We start from the raw sequence: 18810 nt of genomic DNA, 5'->3' as shown, positions 1-18810 counted from the left end.
TTCCAGAATAGGGGGAATCTGGGTGGATATGTGAGTTTTTCTACCAGCCATCCATGTCTCTCTAGCCTGCTGACTTTTACATGTGCACGTTACATATTTTCTGCACACACCTTTATTATTTTATATTATTTTGTTCCCCAGACAATCTCTTCTCTCCATGCCATCCCCAAACTGTCATCTGAGCAGGATGCTTGAGAGGGGGAAAGGAGCTGTTTAAATTATGTTAAGGTTATCCATATTATAGAATAAAGAAGACACAGCCTTTAATTCTCTCTCTAGCACATATACAGTGGAGCCTTGCCTTATGAGGGCGATCCGTTCCAGACCCTTGAGCCCCATTCAGTAGAAGGGGCTTTTGGTTGTGGTGGTGCGGCACACGCGCACAGCGGCCACACACCATTCACTTAATGGCAACATAGCTTCCGTGTGAACAGGTCACTGCGTATGGTGCACCCGCATATAGAGCGGGCGCACTGTATATTATATATTGTATAATCTCCCATTCCAATACATACAATCACATACACACATTTATTGATAAATATGCAGACACTAGATGGACGAAAAATGTGTACGAGAGAGAAACAAAGGGAACAAATTACAGAGGATGCTTAGTCTACATGTGGTCATTACTAGCCATCATTGCTATCTTGTTAGAGTAGGACCTTTTCAATGGTAGCCTTCCACACAATGCTGTCTCAGTTCAGAACTGCCAGGGCTGTTAAGTGTGAGTCTTACAAATTATTTTTTTTTTAATGTTTTGTGTTGTATTGCTCCCTTCAAACCAGAGATGGATAACTAGTTGCCCTCTACTGTTGGACTGCAGCAGCCTGTCTGACCTAGCCAAGACAACTAAGGGATTTCTCGTGCATCACCCCCCTAAAGACTGCACTGCATAAGTGTTTCCAATGGCAGATAAAGACCTTTTTATTTAGAAAGACCTTTGTTAATTAGACTGCCTTGCCGTAAGGGACTTTGAAGTTTTGTGACCCCTTATTTTTCCTTATTGTTATTTCTGTTTTGCTTTAATCTGTTTATGTTTATCATTTATGTTCCAATTGTATTTTGAAATTCATATGTCTTACATCCTAAATCCCTTTTTTGGGGAGGAAAATCAAAGTACGAATCAAAAAAATACATGAATAAATGAATGTGAGAGCTGTGGAACAACATTAGGAAAGCCAGAAGCTTCTCATTTCTATTTAAGGTTCTAATTTTATCCTTTTTTCTGATTAAGGGTTTAAAACAGATTTTTAAATACATTGTGTGTTTTATAACAACCCCCCCCCCACCGGAGATCTTTACATTGTAAGTTGCTTTTGGTCTTGGTGGAAAAAACAGAATAAAAGTTTAAATCGATACAGTTCTAGGAGGGAAAATACAGGAAGATTGAAGAAGTAATTGAAAGCAATTGCATCAACATGTCATGGTCTCCTAGACCTCCTGTGATGTAATATGGCTTGTCTTAATCTGCCTGTACATTTTCCATCATTCTTTCCAGAATATTAAAAAAAATGTTTTGTAACAAGTAGGAGTCAAGATAGCTCAGCAAATTTACCCTGTAGTTTAATTCTAAAATGTTTGATCATGTATTTTTTTAAATAAATTAAATAACAGAAGTATTACACATACTGTAATTAGAAATTAGAGAAGTTGGTCTCTAAATTGTAGTTAATAGTAGAGCCAGCCAATGTTACACTGTGACTCTGGAGACCAGGGTTTGATTCCCCACTCGGCCATGAAACAAACCCACTGAGTGATCTTGGGCAAGTCACATGCTCTCAGCCTCAGGGGAAGGCAATGACAAATGTCCCCAAGCTAAGCTTGCCAAGAAAACCCCATGATAGGTTCACCTTAGGGTTGCCATAAGCCAAAAATGACTTGAAGGCACACAACAACAACAATAACAAATAAAACTATGTAGACACTATCGAGTGAACATTTTTGGCCTTTCCAGAAGACCCAAATAAATATAACGGGATCATTTACTCAGTAGCTGCAGTGTATATCTGCCTGGACTGTTTTTCAGGAGTATCCTTGTTGGCCATGAAACTGAGAAACTACAATCAAAAGGCAAAACGCATGAGGCATGATGTATTTGCTTCATTTGATTAATCCAATAAAGTTATTATTATTACTACAGGATGGTTATTGTTGTTTTCACCTGGTCTTTGGAATTCATTTTTATCCTTTACTTTGGCTTACTTTGCACGTCCACTTCACATTGGGAGGAATGGGTCTGCCAGGGCTGTTAGTGCATCAGAACACATGTGAGCTTTTGAACTCAGTGCAGGGAAAATGAATGTAAAAAACTCAAATCATCTGGTTTTGTTAGCCCCCAATGAACATCTGATTTTAAACCAATGTTTTGATTTTAAGTTACTGTGTATGCGTTAAAAATGTTTTTTCTCCCTACATTAAGAACTGCATTCGAAAAATGCACAACTCTAATCCCCACCCCCTTTATATCCCCCGTACCCTTTCTTTCCTGGGCACCTTCTTTCTGAAGCTGTCACTTTCCTCCTCAGACTGACAGCCTGTTTTCAAAATTTAAAGCCAGCCCTACTATAATGTTTGCTTGTTTGTTGGGCTAGAATAGTTAATGACAATGAAGACAGCTGGTTTAACAAACAGTATAAATGCTAGTGTTTTCTGTTGAGGATTTATTAGAGACACCTTTACAGTGATAACAAATAGTGATGTTGTGTTTAAATTTCAAAGAAAAAGCAGAGGGTTGCTCATTTATTTGTCTATTGTAGAGCTGTCCTGCACCCTTATGTTGCTTTGTAACAAGGGGAAAGCAGCTGAATAGAGGCCTTGTGCCATTTGTTGATTTTAAATTGTGCTGTTAATCCAGAGGAACCTGCTGGCCTACACAGCAGGAGAACTGTGTCAGAAGCAGAAATCTGGGAGGAGGAATGGGGAGGGGGTGCATCACAGTGGATAATAATCATCCAGCCATCAGCCGTTCTCACCCTGAAGCCTGTTACTCTTTGCTGGTAACCAAATGGAAAGGAGGTACTTTTAAAGATTTTTATTGGCACATACTTTTGATAGTATGAGCATTAAAAAGAAACTGATCCATCAGTTCATTAGTATCAAAAAATAAGAAGCCTTTTTTATATCACAGAATTTGTATTTCACATCTTTGATGCAAAACACAGAGAAACAGTACCATCTGAGCCTGAGAACACTTGATTATTAGCTGATTTTCCTTAAAACTGGAGCAAACAGTTCATTCTTTTTCCTAATCAGCTGTGAAAGAGAAGGCTATGAAGTTGAAAGGCTTATCACCAGAAACAATTATTAATTTGTTTTTATTATTTATTTATTTATTACTTTGTATGCATTTTCCTTGGTTTTGTATGCTCTGGGACCTTCATGGCAACAGCATCTTTAATACACCCACAGAGTTTACTAGCTTATAGCATTGCTGTACTGGTAGTAGTTGCAATTGGACCAGATCCTTTTGGCACAGCAGAAGTCCTTTTTAAGGAACAGCCGTATAAGCAAAGTACACTTATGGGGGTGGTGTGCAGAAATTATTTCCATGTACTTTCAGGCTAAAAATGTTGCATGTAAAAATAATTGTTCCTATTCAGTTGTTTATCAAAATGACAAACTAAAGGAGAAGAAAAAACAAGAGAGCAATCTGTTATGAAAGTGCAGGCGGAAGGGGGAGGGGATGGCAACAGAAGCAGCTCTCCTCCCTTTGGAAATTTAAGGTGTGATATCTGTTCTCTACAGTTGGAAACTAGTTCTTCAACTTTCTATGCCAGTTATACATACTAATGTAAGCATTTCAGATTTGCTGTATCTGTAAGAATATACATTAACTGTTGAGGGTAGATGTGCAGGCAAGATTTGCAATTAACATATACCCGTGAACAATGAAAAAAATGAAACATATTTCTGTATATATTTCATATGCTGTTATTTATGTTTTAGCTTTTGTATGCTGATGTATAAAAGAAAGTACATCTAAATTACACTTAGTGAATTTGAACATAGGTCTCTCAGAGTTCGAGTCCATCAAACCACTACACCTCCACGCTAAATGTCCAGACCTAAATGCACTTTTACATGAGCAGTTGGTGCATGATTATTGAAGGCTCGTTCAAGAAGGTTCCAGAGTAGTTTGCTTTTAAAATTTATTGGAAATAAACACTTAGGGCACAGTCCACTCCACTATGGAAGCAACATGCATACACCAGGTGCTTCAGGCATAACTCAGCCAAGCCCAGTTTTATCCTGAAACTATTCATGTTTTCCAAAGCACATTCCATGTGAGGGCCAAGTGTTAGTAAAGGCTGTGAGCTTCCCTCTCATTTCTTGGTCTCACGTTGTGGAATTGTAAGATCTAAATATGAATTAAACTCATTTTCAATGTAACATGGAAAGATATCCCACATCTGACATTTCTGTGGCAATGTTGAGGATTGGGGTGGGGCATGGCACACTTGCAGTAAGTCTTGTTGTTATGGTTGTTAACTGTCCTTGAGTTGGTCTTGACTCATAACAATCGTTTGGATGAGATATCTCCAAGACCCTCTGTCCTCTTGAATCATGGCAACCCTGTGGATGAGACATCTCCAAGACCCCCTGTTCTCCACTTCATGTTCAGCAGTAAGCCTGTCTTTGAATTTTCTTCATTGATTTCCCTTAGTTCCTATAATTTCATTCCTGTGACCTCCCTAATAGAGCCCATCTGTCTAGCATGCAGCCTTCCTTTCTTTTCTGCTTCCCTCCGCCTTTCCTAACATTATTGGTTTTTCCACTGAATTGTGCCTTCTCATGATGTGACCAAAGTACCACAGCTTCAGTTTTCTCATCTTGGCTTCCAAGGAGATTATTATTATTGTTGTTGTTATTATTATTGTTATGCTTTATTTATATAGCACTGTAGATTTACACAGTGTTGTACATACAAACAATAAAATAAAGTAAACTTGCCCATGGTGTACAGTCTAAGAAATAATAGCATAATACTTATAAATAATACATAACAATACAGGAAAGGGTTCAGTAAAGCAAAGCAGACAATCATAGAATCATAGAGTTGGAAGAGACTGCAAGGGCCATCCAATCCAACCCCCCTGCCATGCAGGAACTCTCAGTCAAAGCATCCCCGACAGATGGCCATCCAGCCTCTGTTTAAAGACCTCCAAGGAGGGAGACTCCACTACACTCCGAGGGAGTGTGTTCCACTGTCGAACAGCCCTTACTGTCAGGAAGTTCTTCCTAATGTTGAGGTGGAATCTCTTTTCCTGTGGCTTGCATCCATTGCTCCGGGTCCTGTTCTCTGGAGCAGCAAAAAAAAACAAGTCAGCTCCCTCCTCAATATGACATCCCTTAAAGTATTTAAACAGGGCTATCATATCACCTCTTAACCTTCTTTTCTCCAGGCTAAACATCCCCAGCTCCCTAAGTCGTTCCTCATAGGACATGGTTTCCAGACTCTTCACCATTTTAGTTGCCCTCCTTGGACACGCTCCAGTTTTTACAACATCCTTTTTAAATTGTACAACAAATTAAAAACATCAAATAGCAAATAGTAGTCACGCAGTGCGTGGGAATGCTTCTCAAACAGGATGGTCTTCAACTCAGTTTTGAAACTGGTTAAAGAAGTGATGACCTGTGCTCGTGAGAAAAGGAGATTCCAGGAGTGAGGGGCAGAAGGGATGAATCCAGGACGGGGCAGTGAAAATCCTAGGCTGAGATCGCAGACCTTGACTACCAGAACGGAGGGCACGAGTGGGAAGGTGAGGAGAAAAAAGGTTAGATAAATAAGGAGGGGCCAGCCCATGCAGGGCTTTAAAATTCAACAACAGGAGCATATACAATATGGAAAGGGAGGGGGAACCAACGAAGGGATGACAATAAAGGAGATATATGGTCGGAGTGGTGGGCAGATGTAATAATGTGTGCAGCTGAATGCTGGACAGAAATTAAAGGACAGAGGTGAGAAAGGGGAAGCCCTGCCCAAGGATGTTACAGAAATCAAGTTGCGAGACCACTAGGGTATGGACCAGAATCTTGGCAGTAGAGGCAGAGAGAAATGGTCAGATTATGGCAATATTGTATAAAAAGAATCTACATGCCTTAGCTGTAGAGAAGAGAAGGTAGGCCAATCCCACCTGGCCTCCCCAAAGGAACTGAGCCCTTCCCAAAAGGCATCTGACTCCATCCTGGCCTCTGAGGGGAAGAGGAGGTAGACCAACACCATCAGGCCTCCCCAATGTCATCGGGCCTATCCTTAAGAAACAGAGCCCTCCCTCCAGTCCATCTGCCTTGGTCCAGGCCTCAGAGGGAAAGATGAACTCCAGGACCTCATCTCCTTCCCCACAACCATTCACTTCACCTTTTGCATTGTGTCTTCATAGATTGTAAGCCTGAGGGCAGGGAACCGTCTAATTAAAAGATTGTATGTACAGTGCTGTGTAAATTTACAGCGCTATATAAATAAAGCTTAATAATAATAATAATGGACTGGATCTGGGGGATACACAACAGAGAAGAGTAAAAAATAAAACCAAGACTATGGGCTTCCTGGGCTGGTCGAATAGAAATACCATCAACAGAAACAGAAAAGGAGTATTGAAGAGTAGACTTAGGTGGAAAAATGAGAACCTCTGTTTTGGACATATTGAGCTTCACGCATCGATGCTGCATCCACTGAGAGACAGCTGTAAAACAAGATGAAACTTACTGTTCATGACCCGGAGAAAGGTCAGGGGTGGAAAGATAGGTCTGGATAGATTTCACATTTGATTTGTTCAAGGATCTATTTGTTTGTCTTTTTGACTGTCCACGGGATCTTTAGCACTCTTCTCCAACACTACATCTCAAATGAATTGAATTTCTTCCTATCCGCTTTCTTAATTGTTCAGCTCTCACATCCATATATGGTAATAGGGAATGCAATGGCTTGGATGATTCTAACCTTAGTGGTACAGTTGTCCCTCAATATTAACTGCAAAATTCACGGGATTCGTGGATTTGACTATTTGGAAGTCCCTAGCTGTGTGCGTTTGCACTCCTCCCTCTCCGTCCCTTCCAGGCTTTTCCCTTGTGAGTGAGGAAAAAGCCGAGGACAGAGGGAATAGCCAGAGGGTGCACGCACACAGCTAAGGACCTGGGAATAACTGAGCACCCTGAAGCCTTGAAAGCGAAGGAGGAAGCCACCCGCACACCCTCCTTGCTTCCCTTCCAAGGCTTCAGAGAAGTCCTTGGACCTCTCTGAAGCCTTGGGAAGGAAAGAGGAAGCTGTGAGCTTGCGCTCCTCTGCCCTTCCAGCGCCCCAGACAGCTTGCTAGAGGCTTTGGAAGGGAGGCTTTTTTGAGGCTTTGAAAGGGAGACGTGTATATTCACTAGTCTCCCCCCCCTTGCATTATTTGCAAATTTTTGACTTTCACAGGGGGATTTTCCCCCTAACCCCAGCAAATATCAAGGGACAACTATATATGTTTGCACTTTAGGATCTTTTCTAGTTCTTTTATGGATGTCCTTCCCATGAAGGATTACCTTCCCCATTCTGATCAATGTTTAATCCTAGGTTTGAGAACTCTTTTACTATTTCTGCTTCCTCGTTATCTAGGTTGGATTTGTGTATATTCTCCATGCTCATTATTTGTACAGTATTTTCATTATGTTCAGTAGCAAGCCTGACTTTGCACTTTCTTCACTGATCTTTAACTGTTCCGGATCTGTGATTTTTTTTTGCTAGTGGTAAGGTGTTGTCTGCATATCTTAAATTGTTGGTATTCCTTCATCCTATTTTTCTTCCTCCTTCTTCTATGTCCAATCTTTCTTTTCATATAATATGTTCTGTATATAAGTTGAACAGATCGGGTGAAAGGATGCCACCTACCCTGACCCCTTCTCTTATTGAGAACCATTCTGTTTCTTCATGTTCTGTTCTGACAGTAGTACAGATTCCTCATCAGGACTGTCAGATGTGTTGGCACTCCCACATCTTTAAGAACATTCCATAGCTTTTCATAGTCTATGCCAGTGGTTCCCAACCTTCCTAATGCCGCAACCCTTTAATACAGTTCCTCATGTTGTGGTGACCCAAACCCATGAAATTATTTTCGTTGCTTCTTCATAACTGTAATTAAATAGGTGTTTTCCAATGGTCTTAGGCGATCCCCATGAAAGGATCATTCAACCCCCAAAGGGGTCCCGACCCACAGGTTGGGAACCACTGGTCTATGCAAAGGCTTGGCTATAGTCTATAAAGCACACACTGATTTTCTTTTGGAATTCCTTGGTGCGCTCCATTAATCATCGTATGTTTGCAGTATAGTTCCTAGTACCTTCTCCTTTGCTGAATACCTCTTGTACCTCTGGGATTTCTCTCTCCATGTATGGTTGGAGTCTATGTTGCACAATTTTGAGCATAATTTTGCTTCCATGGGAGATTAGCGCTATGGTCGTATAGTTGCTGCAGTCTATCTGTTGACATTGAGGGGCACTGTCGACACATATCAAATTAAGCAGTCCCCCCTCCCTGTCCTTACAGTGACCTGTCTACATAATGAAAGACCAAATCCCCTAATTGACTGTGTACTGCCTTCATAATGTAAGGCCAATCCCACACTGAATCCACGTCATACTAGCCTTAAAGCAGTTTAAAATAACTCACCTTTTGCTCCAGATTTTGCAGGAAAACCTAGAGCACTGTGTTGCAACTGCAGGCAGTCCTCTGCACATGCATCGCACTGTCTTATCAAGCACCATTATAACAAATGGCATGTTACAAAATTTTCAATTCTTTTGCTGCTTCACTCCACCACCAAAATAAATAAATAAATACATAAATAAATGTGTGACCTATTCTCACACAGTCCTGGAAAAAAGTATTTTCCTCATTTTCCAAGTGGAGCTACACAGGAGCCAGATGTACTTAAGCCTGTTGTGTGTACAAACAGACTGGATCAATTCCTTATTGAATGAATATCCCCTTTTTTCTGCCCATGAAGTGTAATGCAATTAGTTTTATGTGTTATTAATATGTCTTCTTTTTTATTATCAGGAACTGTCTCAGGAGGGCTATGGAACCAGGTCCCAACCCCCTATCACCCAAGGCAAGCCCAATCATGAAGAAATGAACCTGATCCAGCAAGAGAGACCGTCAAGCTTACCCGTAAGAAACTAGTTCTTATCCGATTGCAAAGTTTCATTTTGTTGAAAACAGTCTTTTGCAGTAGAAATAGAGTTTGTGCTGCTTGTAGAGTTTCAGAATCAAATTGTTGCGGGTTTAAAACACAGAAAGAAACACAACTTTAAGCAATCAGTTTATTGATTGCGAGAACAATTTAATTATTTTCATATCCTTTTTCACTGTACTGGGTATAGGATATCGATAAATACATGTTTGGCCCATTATGTGGGAATAACCTTTCTCCCCTGAAATACTTACACATATTGTGCAATGAGTATCTTACATATTCCTGCTTTAAAATTGCACCATTTTTACAGCATTTCCCAATTTATGCAGATAATCCCTCAGAAACAAGAAAACATCATCAGTTTATAAATCATGCATGTATTTCCTTGTGGAAGATGTGCAGAACCATATTTTCCTTGGGACTGCTGTAAGATTTATAGTATAGTATGGTCACTGATCATCATACCTTTTTTGCTGATCACATTCAAGCAATACAGATTGCATGGAGGTGGGAAGGGAGGAAAACTTTTAGGTGATATTCTTGTCACTTTATAATTACCTTATTAACTTAGTTAAGTGAATCTGTTCTTGATTGACAATATGGGAAACATTTTTTCAAAGTTAACTGAACAATTCTTATTTTCAGAATTAGTGAGACAAGAGTGATGATGTTGAACAGTGATGATAATGAAATGTTGAAAAGATGTGCTAATAATAATCAATCTTAAATTATAACCAAGAAAGAGAGCTTGACTTTGGGATGCAATCCTTACTGCAGATTGATAATTGTTTCCCTGAATTCAGCAACTTAATTCAAAATAAACATGGTCAGGAGTGGGTTGTTTGTCATGAAGAACAAACAACTCCAGTGATTTAAAATAGTTATTTATAATAATAAGTAATAATAATAAGTAATATTATTTTAAGAATACATTTTAAAAGAGGTTTTACTGGATCATTTCATTTTTCATTAAAAGTAGCAAATCATTGTCTCCATTAGTGATACTCAATTCTTTAAACAAAATTTATAAATGAAAAACAACCTGCCTCTATAATGTTTTGGCTCGGTAAATCTGTGATTCCATTTTTTCTTATTAAATTTTGTTTACAATGCCACATTTGTTAAAAGATGAATATATTTCAGTATGGTTCACACTTATGTTAGAATTTTAGATTCTGTTTCTTTCGGAGGTATTCCAAATATCTCAGCTTCTTTAGTCAGAATCACTTCTATGTAACTGCAAAATGAAATGACATCCCTGTCTGTTCCAAACAGTTGCATGTAAGAAGAAAGGTGAGAGCTTATTAAGAGTCATAAAATGGTGTATATTACAATTTTGCATTTTGGCCTGAAAAAACAACAACACCTCATCTTGGTTTTCTCCATATTGTTATTTTGTAATTCTTGTAATACAGTGCCCCCTTGTTATACGCTGGGGTTTGGTTCCAAGATCCCCCGTGTATAACAAAATCCGTGTATACTCAAGTCTCATTAAATATAATGACATAGCAAAATGGTGTCCCTTATAAAAAATGGAAAATCAAGGTTTGATATTTGAAATTTATACTTTTTTTAACATTTTCAAACCGTGTATGCTTGAATCTGTATATAAGAAATCAGTGTATAAGAAGGGCTGACTGTAATTGTAGTAGAATCTTATACAGTGCACCCGCGTCATATGCGGGTGCACTTTATGCGGCTTTCAGCATATGCTGAAAGCCGCACTGGGAGAAGGGGCGGCATGTCCCATAGGGAATAATGGGGCACATGCCCACGGTGTGTGTGCACCACTATGCCGCCACGTGCACGCGGCCTATTCATTCAAATGGGGCTCGAGCATAGGCGGAATTTGCTTCGCGCAGGGGAGTCCAGAACGGATCTCTCGCGTAAAGAAAGGCAGGCTGTATATCCTTCTAAGACTGGGTTGGCTGACCCTAAGGCTATGAACTACAGCTCTTATTTACTCTTATTGGCTGTGTCCACTCTGAAGGAATCTAATGACAACTGTTGCATTCATGGAGCTGCAAGAGGTAGATTTTTCCCATCATCTAGGATACCCTCAGGTGTAGTCCTTGATTGAGCCCATTAGTTTGACCAACTCACATAAAAGAGCTTCCAAGCTTCAGCCACATACCTATATGGAATGGCGAAAGATTGTTTTGAAGATTCTGCCACCCCACTGAGAGTTCTGGTTGATTCTGGATGGTCTGTTGGGAGCCAGGAATTGGAAACAGAGTGCATCCTTTGGTATACCACAAAGTCCCATCTACTGAACCTCTCGTGAGCTTCCAATAACATTGTCTGTTATATGCTTCTGGACCATTTAATTAAGTTGGTGAAGCATTCGTCCTTGAAGTCATGATTTTGTCCTAATTCTGTTGGCTTTTGGTATACCACAAAGTCCCATTTTGTTCCTTGTGCTAATGATCAGATTAGTGTTTAGCATCTGATTCAATTTGGATTTCACATCTCATTCAATTAGTTTTTAACATCTCATTCAATGATATCAGAGGGTTATCCAGAGATTCTATGTTTAATGCTATTAGTACGATACTTCTTTCTACTGGATTCCATGGAGAATGGAGAAATTCAGATTCAGTCCGAAATCAGTGGAAAATTGTGTGTGGCCTTTAAAATAAAATAGAGGTTAATCCAAACCAAGAAGAAAGCCTAAATCAGTAGAAGTGCTGTTAAGGGTTCAGGGTTTTGCTCTGGGTAAGGATACATTGCTCTTGAAGAATCTCTTAATTTCCAAACTGTTTGGGAGTGCTTCCTGAATTGTTCTTACTCTGAGATGTTTAGTTGATTGTTGTGGCCAAGAATGCTTTTGCTCATCTTAGTCTGATGTGCCAACTGCCTCTGTTCCATGAGGAGACAGTTCAGACTGTGGTGACACTTTCTTTAGTCACCTCAAGAATGACTTTCTTTTTCTTTTTTTAATTTATTAAAAGTACAGTAAACATATACATTATAAAAACCTGAAAGAAAACATCTGAGTTACTTCTGGAACAGACAAAAAGAAAATACATTGTAGAAAGATTAATAAGTCTTAGCAGAAGAACAAAACAGCTAATTATAACCCGAGAGAAAAAAACCACATTATCCCTAATTCAGATTATCTCTGAACTACTTGTCTTAAAGTCTATACATCGTCTTCCTAGCTTGACTTCCTTTTCTTGCTATTCTTTCTATCTATCATGTTCTTGAACACAATATTCTTTAACTGGTTCTTGTTTGCTCTAATTCAGCTCTTACCTAACCTTCCCCCCCTTGCCCCTTCAAAAAAAAAAAAAAAAGACTTCCAAGTTTCCTCTCCAAAAAAGTCAGATAAATGGGTATTTGTACTTTCTTAGTTCACATATCTGTAATCTCAAGGTTTGCCTACAACAAGAGGATAGAGAATTTTATTTTACATTGAAGACAGCAATGTTCCCCCAGGTGGATTCAAAAATTTTTATCAGCTTACTCCATTCATCAACAAATTTATCCTCCATGTCATTCCTCAACCTTTGGGTGAGTTTGTCCATTTCCATCCCCTCATACAACTTCAATAACCAGTCTTCTTTCATCGGAATTGAATCGTCCTTCCATCTCTGAGCTAAACTTATACGGGCTAAGGATATCATATAGTACAACACTTTACCATGTTTCTTCTCTAAGTCTTCGTCTACCATTCCCAATAGGTACAAATCAGGTTTGAGCTGGATTTTAACATCAAGAATTTCGCCAATCGTATTGTTAATCATCTTCCAGTAATTTTTAACTTGAGGACAGGTTCACCAACAGTGGTAAAAGGAACCACAATTAGTTCTACACTTCCAACATAAGGGGTTACCATTTTTAAACATTTTGTCAATTTTGTCAGGGGATAGGTACCATAGAAAAAAAAAGTTTATAGAAATTTTCCCTTATATTTTGGGAAACCGTATATTTAAATCCTTTAGACCATGCTTTTTCCCATTGTTCAAGTTGAATAGGATGCCCGATATTCTTAGCCCAAATAACCATTTGTTCTTTAATGTAATTTTCTTCTGTATCAAGTTCTAGTAAGAAGGAGTATGTTTTTTTGATAATTTTACTTTCTTTAATAAGCATCTAACCCAAGTCAAATTTTGAATCATCTACATCAAAACCCATTGTTTTTAAATCCATTTTAAATCTTTCAATTATTTGCCTGTAGGTGAACCATCCTATATCCCAACCCAATTCCTGAAGTTGATCTTTCGTTTATAATTCTAAATTTCCATTTTTGATCTCAATTAACTGATCATATGTATACCATATTTTGGGTTTAACCAGTTCCCTTCTGTGGAAGGCTTCTAGAGGAGAAACCCAACCTCTCATTTTAGGTAGTATTCTTTTCTTGTACTTATTCCATACCTTGATTAGGGGTTTTCTAATGACATGATTATGAAAGTGGGACATAGATTTGTCTTTGTCGTAGGCTAAGTAGGCATGCCAACCTAAATTTAAACCATCACCTTCCAATTCTAGAAGGCTTTCATTTTTGAGGGTCACCCAATCTTTAATCCACCAGAGGCAGCATGCCTCAAAATAGAGTTTTAAATTTGGGAGTCCTAAACCTCCTCTTTCCCTCGCATCCTGGAGCGTTTGTAACTTCACTCTTGCCTTTCTACCTCTCCAAATAAAGTAGGATATGTCTCTATGCCATTCCTTGAAAATTTTGTCTGAGTGGATAATTGGGATCATTTGGAAGAGAAAAAGTAGCCTTGGCAAAACATTCATTTTAATTAAAGAGATTCTTCCCAATAGAGATAAATTTAATTTGTTCCAATTAATCAAATCATTTCTGATAGCACTCCACGCTTTCTTATAGTTATTTTCAAATAGTTCAGTGTTCTTTTTTGAAAGTACTATTCCCAAATATTTTATTTTCTTCTCTATTTTCATACCAGATTCAATTTCTAATTCTTTATCTTCAGTGGGTTTTAGATTCTTTGTCAGGATAGCGGATTTATTTCTGTTGATTTTACATCCTGTCACCTCCCCAAACATATTCAATAACTCAAGTATTTTTGCCATATTCTCTTTTGGGTTCTCAATCATAATAACTACATCGTCAGCAAATGCCCTAATTTTGTAATTGTTGTTTTTTATCCTGATCCCTTTAAAATCAACATCCATTTTTCTTTTTCTTATTAGAGGCTCCATTATCAACAAAAAAAGTAATGGAGAGAGTGGGCAACCTTGGTGCGTCCCTCTACCGATTATAATGTCATCAGTCTTCTCTCTGTTGATTCTTAATTTTGCTTTTTGTTTATTATAGATTTTTTGTATCCAATTGTAAAAATTTGGTCCAATATTAATCTTGTTCAGAATATCCAATAGAGTGTCCCAATTCACTGAGTCGAAGGCCTTTTCAAAATCTATAAAAAGAAGACCTAATTTTCTATCATTATGTTTTTCAAAATATTCTAAAATGTCGATTACTACCCTCGAGTTATCTCTCATATATCTGTTAGGTAAAAAATCTCTTTGGTCCTTATCAATCAAATCTACCAAGCATTTTTTAAGTTGGTTAGCCAAAATGTTTGCAAAGAGTTTGTAATCGACCTTCAGAAGAGAAATCGGCCTGTAATTAGAGGGATCTTGGCCATCTTTGCCTTCTTTCGGGATTAGGATAATCTCTGCCTCCCTCCAAGACGGTGGCACATCTCCCGTTAGAATGTCATTCATTACCTGTTGTAAAGGGTAAACTATTACATTAGTGGGATTTATTTTCAATTAAATATAAGTGTAATTGTTTTTTTAAAGACCTATTTCCAGGTAAACATGGATATAATGGGGTGTTTGTTTTTTTAGTTAGGAGTAATTTTACCTTTGTTGGAATTATGTGGGACTATTATGTTGCTTATTGCAAGTTTCAGAATATTGTTCGAAGGAATAGTATTGCTATTGTCCTTTTCCTTGAATCCTGCAATAGAAGATGCCTTTCAATATAATCTTAGAATACAGTCTGTACCCAGGAAAAGATTGAGACAAAAATTGACTGAAATTTGGAGCGCAGGAAGCATTTATCTCAAAGTTTTTACCAGTTAAAGTTCCTAGCTAAGATGGAACAGAAATTAAAATAGCAGAAAAAAACCTAGCATGATTTGAAATTAATATGAAACTGCTAAAATAAAATCGAAGCTCCATGTTCCCCTAACTCCTTGATAATCGGCAAAGAGACTAGGCACACACACACACATGTGCACATGCACACATATTGTCTTTGATGTGAAACATGAGCAAAAGAAATTCCACTTTTTTAAAAAAATTAAAGTACAGATACTGACTTAAAGAATTTTCTTTTTAAAATCCATTTGAGCAGTCAATCATTTCTTGCCTATGTTTTTCTGAGGTAAAATATGGGCTTGGATGCAACAAGTGCAAGAAGAGAGCTTGTGAGAAGAATTGCCTCCCTCCTCCATCTTCATACAGCACCATGACATTGCCCATATTATTTTTAAGTTGATTCCTAACAAAATCAGCTTTTTAGGATCTGGATCCCACAGTAGGAGGAGATGGCAAGAGAGACCCTTCTCACAAACAGAATACTGCAGACTATTCATAAGCTCCAAACCTGGCACAGAGTGGATGTACTCAGAGATAGTTTCTACACTTGTGGTAGCAGTGTCACAAAAAATGTTAGTACAGTAATGGAAATTGGTATTTATATACCCCTATTCTGGCATTGTCCTCAAATGTAAGCTTTACAAGCGAGGATGAGTGGAGATGAACATGTATTTTGTTGTTGATCTCTACAAGTAGAGGGTGACTGCAAAGGAGAACCTCATCTGTCACCACAAGCTCTCTCTGAGATTTTAGGATTTTCCAGAGCTCTAAAACATCTGGGAGGGATGTTCAGCAAGGCAGGTTCACGTCTACACTCTGCCCCTCCAAAATACATATTTAGGAAGTAGTAGGAACAGTGAGAGCAAAGCTGGTGTTCTCATCTCATTTCCACTGTCCCTATATACAGTAAGCCTTCAAAATTCTCTGGGGTTAGGAGTACAGAACCCCCATGAAAGTGGAAAAATTCAAATAAAAAACCTACTCTTTTTTAAACGTGAGACACACCTCTCTTGGAATCACTATGTCCTCCAGCAACATCTCTATGGCCATCATGCAGCAGAGATTGACCATAGAGTTACACTGGAGGACCTAAAATATATAGAGAAGTATTTTCTTTAGGAATCTCTAGCTCCTGCGGTGTGACTCAAGGGTCATCTTCTGGCAGAATTGTGCTGGACAGGTTTCCCAGAGATTCCCAGAGATAACTTATTAATCAATCCGCAAAAGTTAAAACCACAAAGATGGAGGACCAATTCTATACAATTTACATCCATGAATGCCTGAAGAGGGCTTATATCACTGATAGAGCATGTTTATACTCCATGCTTCTCCATGCTATCACAAAAGTAGCTATGAACTAAAGTTATGATGTCATTTAATTCTAGGCAGCCACATCTGTGGGTGTGCTACAAAGATACCAAGACACTTAGTCTTTTTTTGTGTGTGTTTTTGTTACAGCTAGATACCTGACTGAGCAAATAAACTTCTGAAATGGAAAAGTAGTTCACCTGTTCTGCCAGTAATAAAAACATTCAAAGCACTCTGAGGTGCATACAGAGGATTCTGTCACTTAGAATACTATGGCTGTCTTGGAATGTAGCCTTTGTTTGGAAATATATGTAACATGAGCCAGACATTAGTAGCTGCTGCTCCCTATTTTTCCAATATTTCTTCTGAATCTTCTGAATCCGTTTAAATATCTTTTTTCTCCAGATAACTAAACTGTCTGAATTATTTTTTTAAAGCAAGATGCTGCCTTATAATGAACTAAGTAAAAGTATTAAGACCACTAGCATATGTAATATTTTAATTGGGTACTTAAAAATTTGACACACATTCAAATCTGTCTAGGTCAAACTGTCCACATAACCGAAGAGCAAAAGGAAGGATAATTTAGTTTAATGTTTGACAGGCCATTAGGATTAGCTAATAAAAGTACGGTTTGTTTGTAGCCATTTGTTTCTAACCCATATTACTAATTCATCTGCTTTGAATTTAACAGGAACATTTGTGCCAGGATTTTTATATACAATGTGTGAAGGAAATGGAACAACTAGTGAACTATTTAGCTGTGCTTGCTTGCAACACAGACTTTTGGAAAACCTTTCCCAGGAGTGAGAGCAATCAGATATCTGAAGCATACTAATGGTTTACACCTTTTCAAATCTTCTAGAGATGTATCTTTGCACTAAGTGAGTGGAAGTTTATTTATTAGGTGCTTCTTTGCTTTTTAAAAATCTATTTAGCCATTATAAGAGTTACTAAGTTTCTATATAAGCAAAATGAGAGAGGGAGGTATACTAAGTAACCATTTTAAAGTACAGTATTAGAACTTTTTCAGAAGTACAATATTTTGATGATTATCTGAAAATAAAATATGCCGTGTATAATTATTAATTGCCCCCAAGATCAGTATTGTAAAACAGACATCTTAAAAACAACACTAAAAGAGACATATGTAAGTATCCCTGGATGATATTAAAGAACATAGCTTTAAGCTTACTGAGATTTTGGGAATACTACACAAAAGAGCCTGATGTTCAAGTTATGCTAAGAGAACTAAAAGGAATGTACAGCCCAATATTCTGATATATTCAAAAGTATGTTATCAAAAACTTTCCCGTGATGAGATATGATTACTTTAGTTGTAAATCAGTACACATACAATGGTCAGGGTTGCCCTACATGGCAAACCATAGAATCCCAAGGCATAGTTAGAAAAATTTTGGTTGATGACTACTATTGCTGTTGTGAATTGTCAGTCTGCTTATCTTGAATACATTTGAGCTGTGCATAAAAACACTGGAGTATATGTCTTGTATTTCATGGCCCTTTGTCCAATTGAGAACAACATTTTATGGGTCAGATGGAATATAGCTCTAGCTTATAGAAACTTATGTAATGATAAATCTGTTCTACAAAATTATTTGGAGGTGTTTTTTTCTTGTTTTTTGCATCTTATGTTCTTTGTTGCAACAGATTAACTTGACTACCCCCTTGTGGTTATCATGTAAGGCACCATATTTAGCTGTGTGCGCGTGTGCTTTGTTAAAATGCTTTTGCTGTTGCGCAGCGTGTGAGGCAACACATCAATGTTTGGCACCAGATTTTCCACCTTCGTGACTGTAGTCAGCAGCTTGTGAGCTGGAGAAACACCTCTCCCTTTCTGAATGAGCAAAGAGACACTGTAAACTTCTCTCAGATGAGGCTTTTATTCTTAGAAGAAGTTCCACTGTGTACAACAATATATACATCAACACCATCCACCATCCACACTAGTAACAACCCTCTCTGAGGTACAGTGCTGGTTACTACTCCAGCAAAGGCTCCGTGAGACCTACTAGGCCTTGCCTCTCCCTCTGGAGTCACAAAAGATCCAGCCACCGGCCCTATACAGACAGGCCCAAATAAAGCTGCTTCAAGTCACTTTGGAGGTATGGTGTTTCAATGATGCATGCGTCCTAAGAGTCTGGAAACTGCACCGAAGCTGCACTCCAGTCCTTGGAGCATGACTTTGGTGCCACTTCTGGACTCTTAGGACGCATGTATCATTGAAACA

At 38.3% G+C, this 18810-nt stretch overlaps 1 protein-coding gene across 5 annotated transcripts in view; it reads left to right on the top strand.

Annotated features, from left to right (window-relative positions):
* The window catches only part of ARID1B (AT-rich interaction domain 1B), a 525082-nt gene that overhangs the window by 147953 nt on the left and 358319 nt on the right, over window positions 1–18810 (top strand). For all 5 annotated transcript variants that reach the window (XM_042445231.1, XM_042445228.1, XM_042445230.1 and 2 more), the window contains exon 4: window positions 9038–9148. In XM_042445231.1, coding sequence (XP_042301165.1) covers window positions 9038–9148 — 111 coding nt within the window. The remainder of the gene's footprint in view (window positions 1–9037; window positions 9149–18810) is intronic.

This window comes from Sceloporus undulatus, chromosome 1 (genome assembly GCF_019175285.1).
Source record: "Sceloporus undulatus isolate JIND9_A2432 ecotype Alabama chromosome 1, SceUnd_v1.1, whole genome shotgun sequence".
Taxonomy (NCBI): Eukaryota; Metazoa; Chordata; class Lepidosauria; order Squamata; family Phrynosomatidae; genus Sceloporus; species Sceloporus undulatus.
Note: the sequence above shows the minus strand (reverse complement) of the source record. Positions and strands in the feature narration are given on the sequence as shown.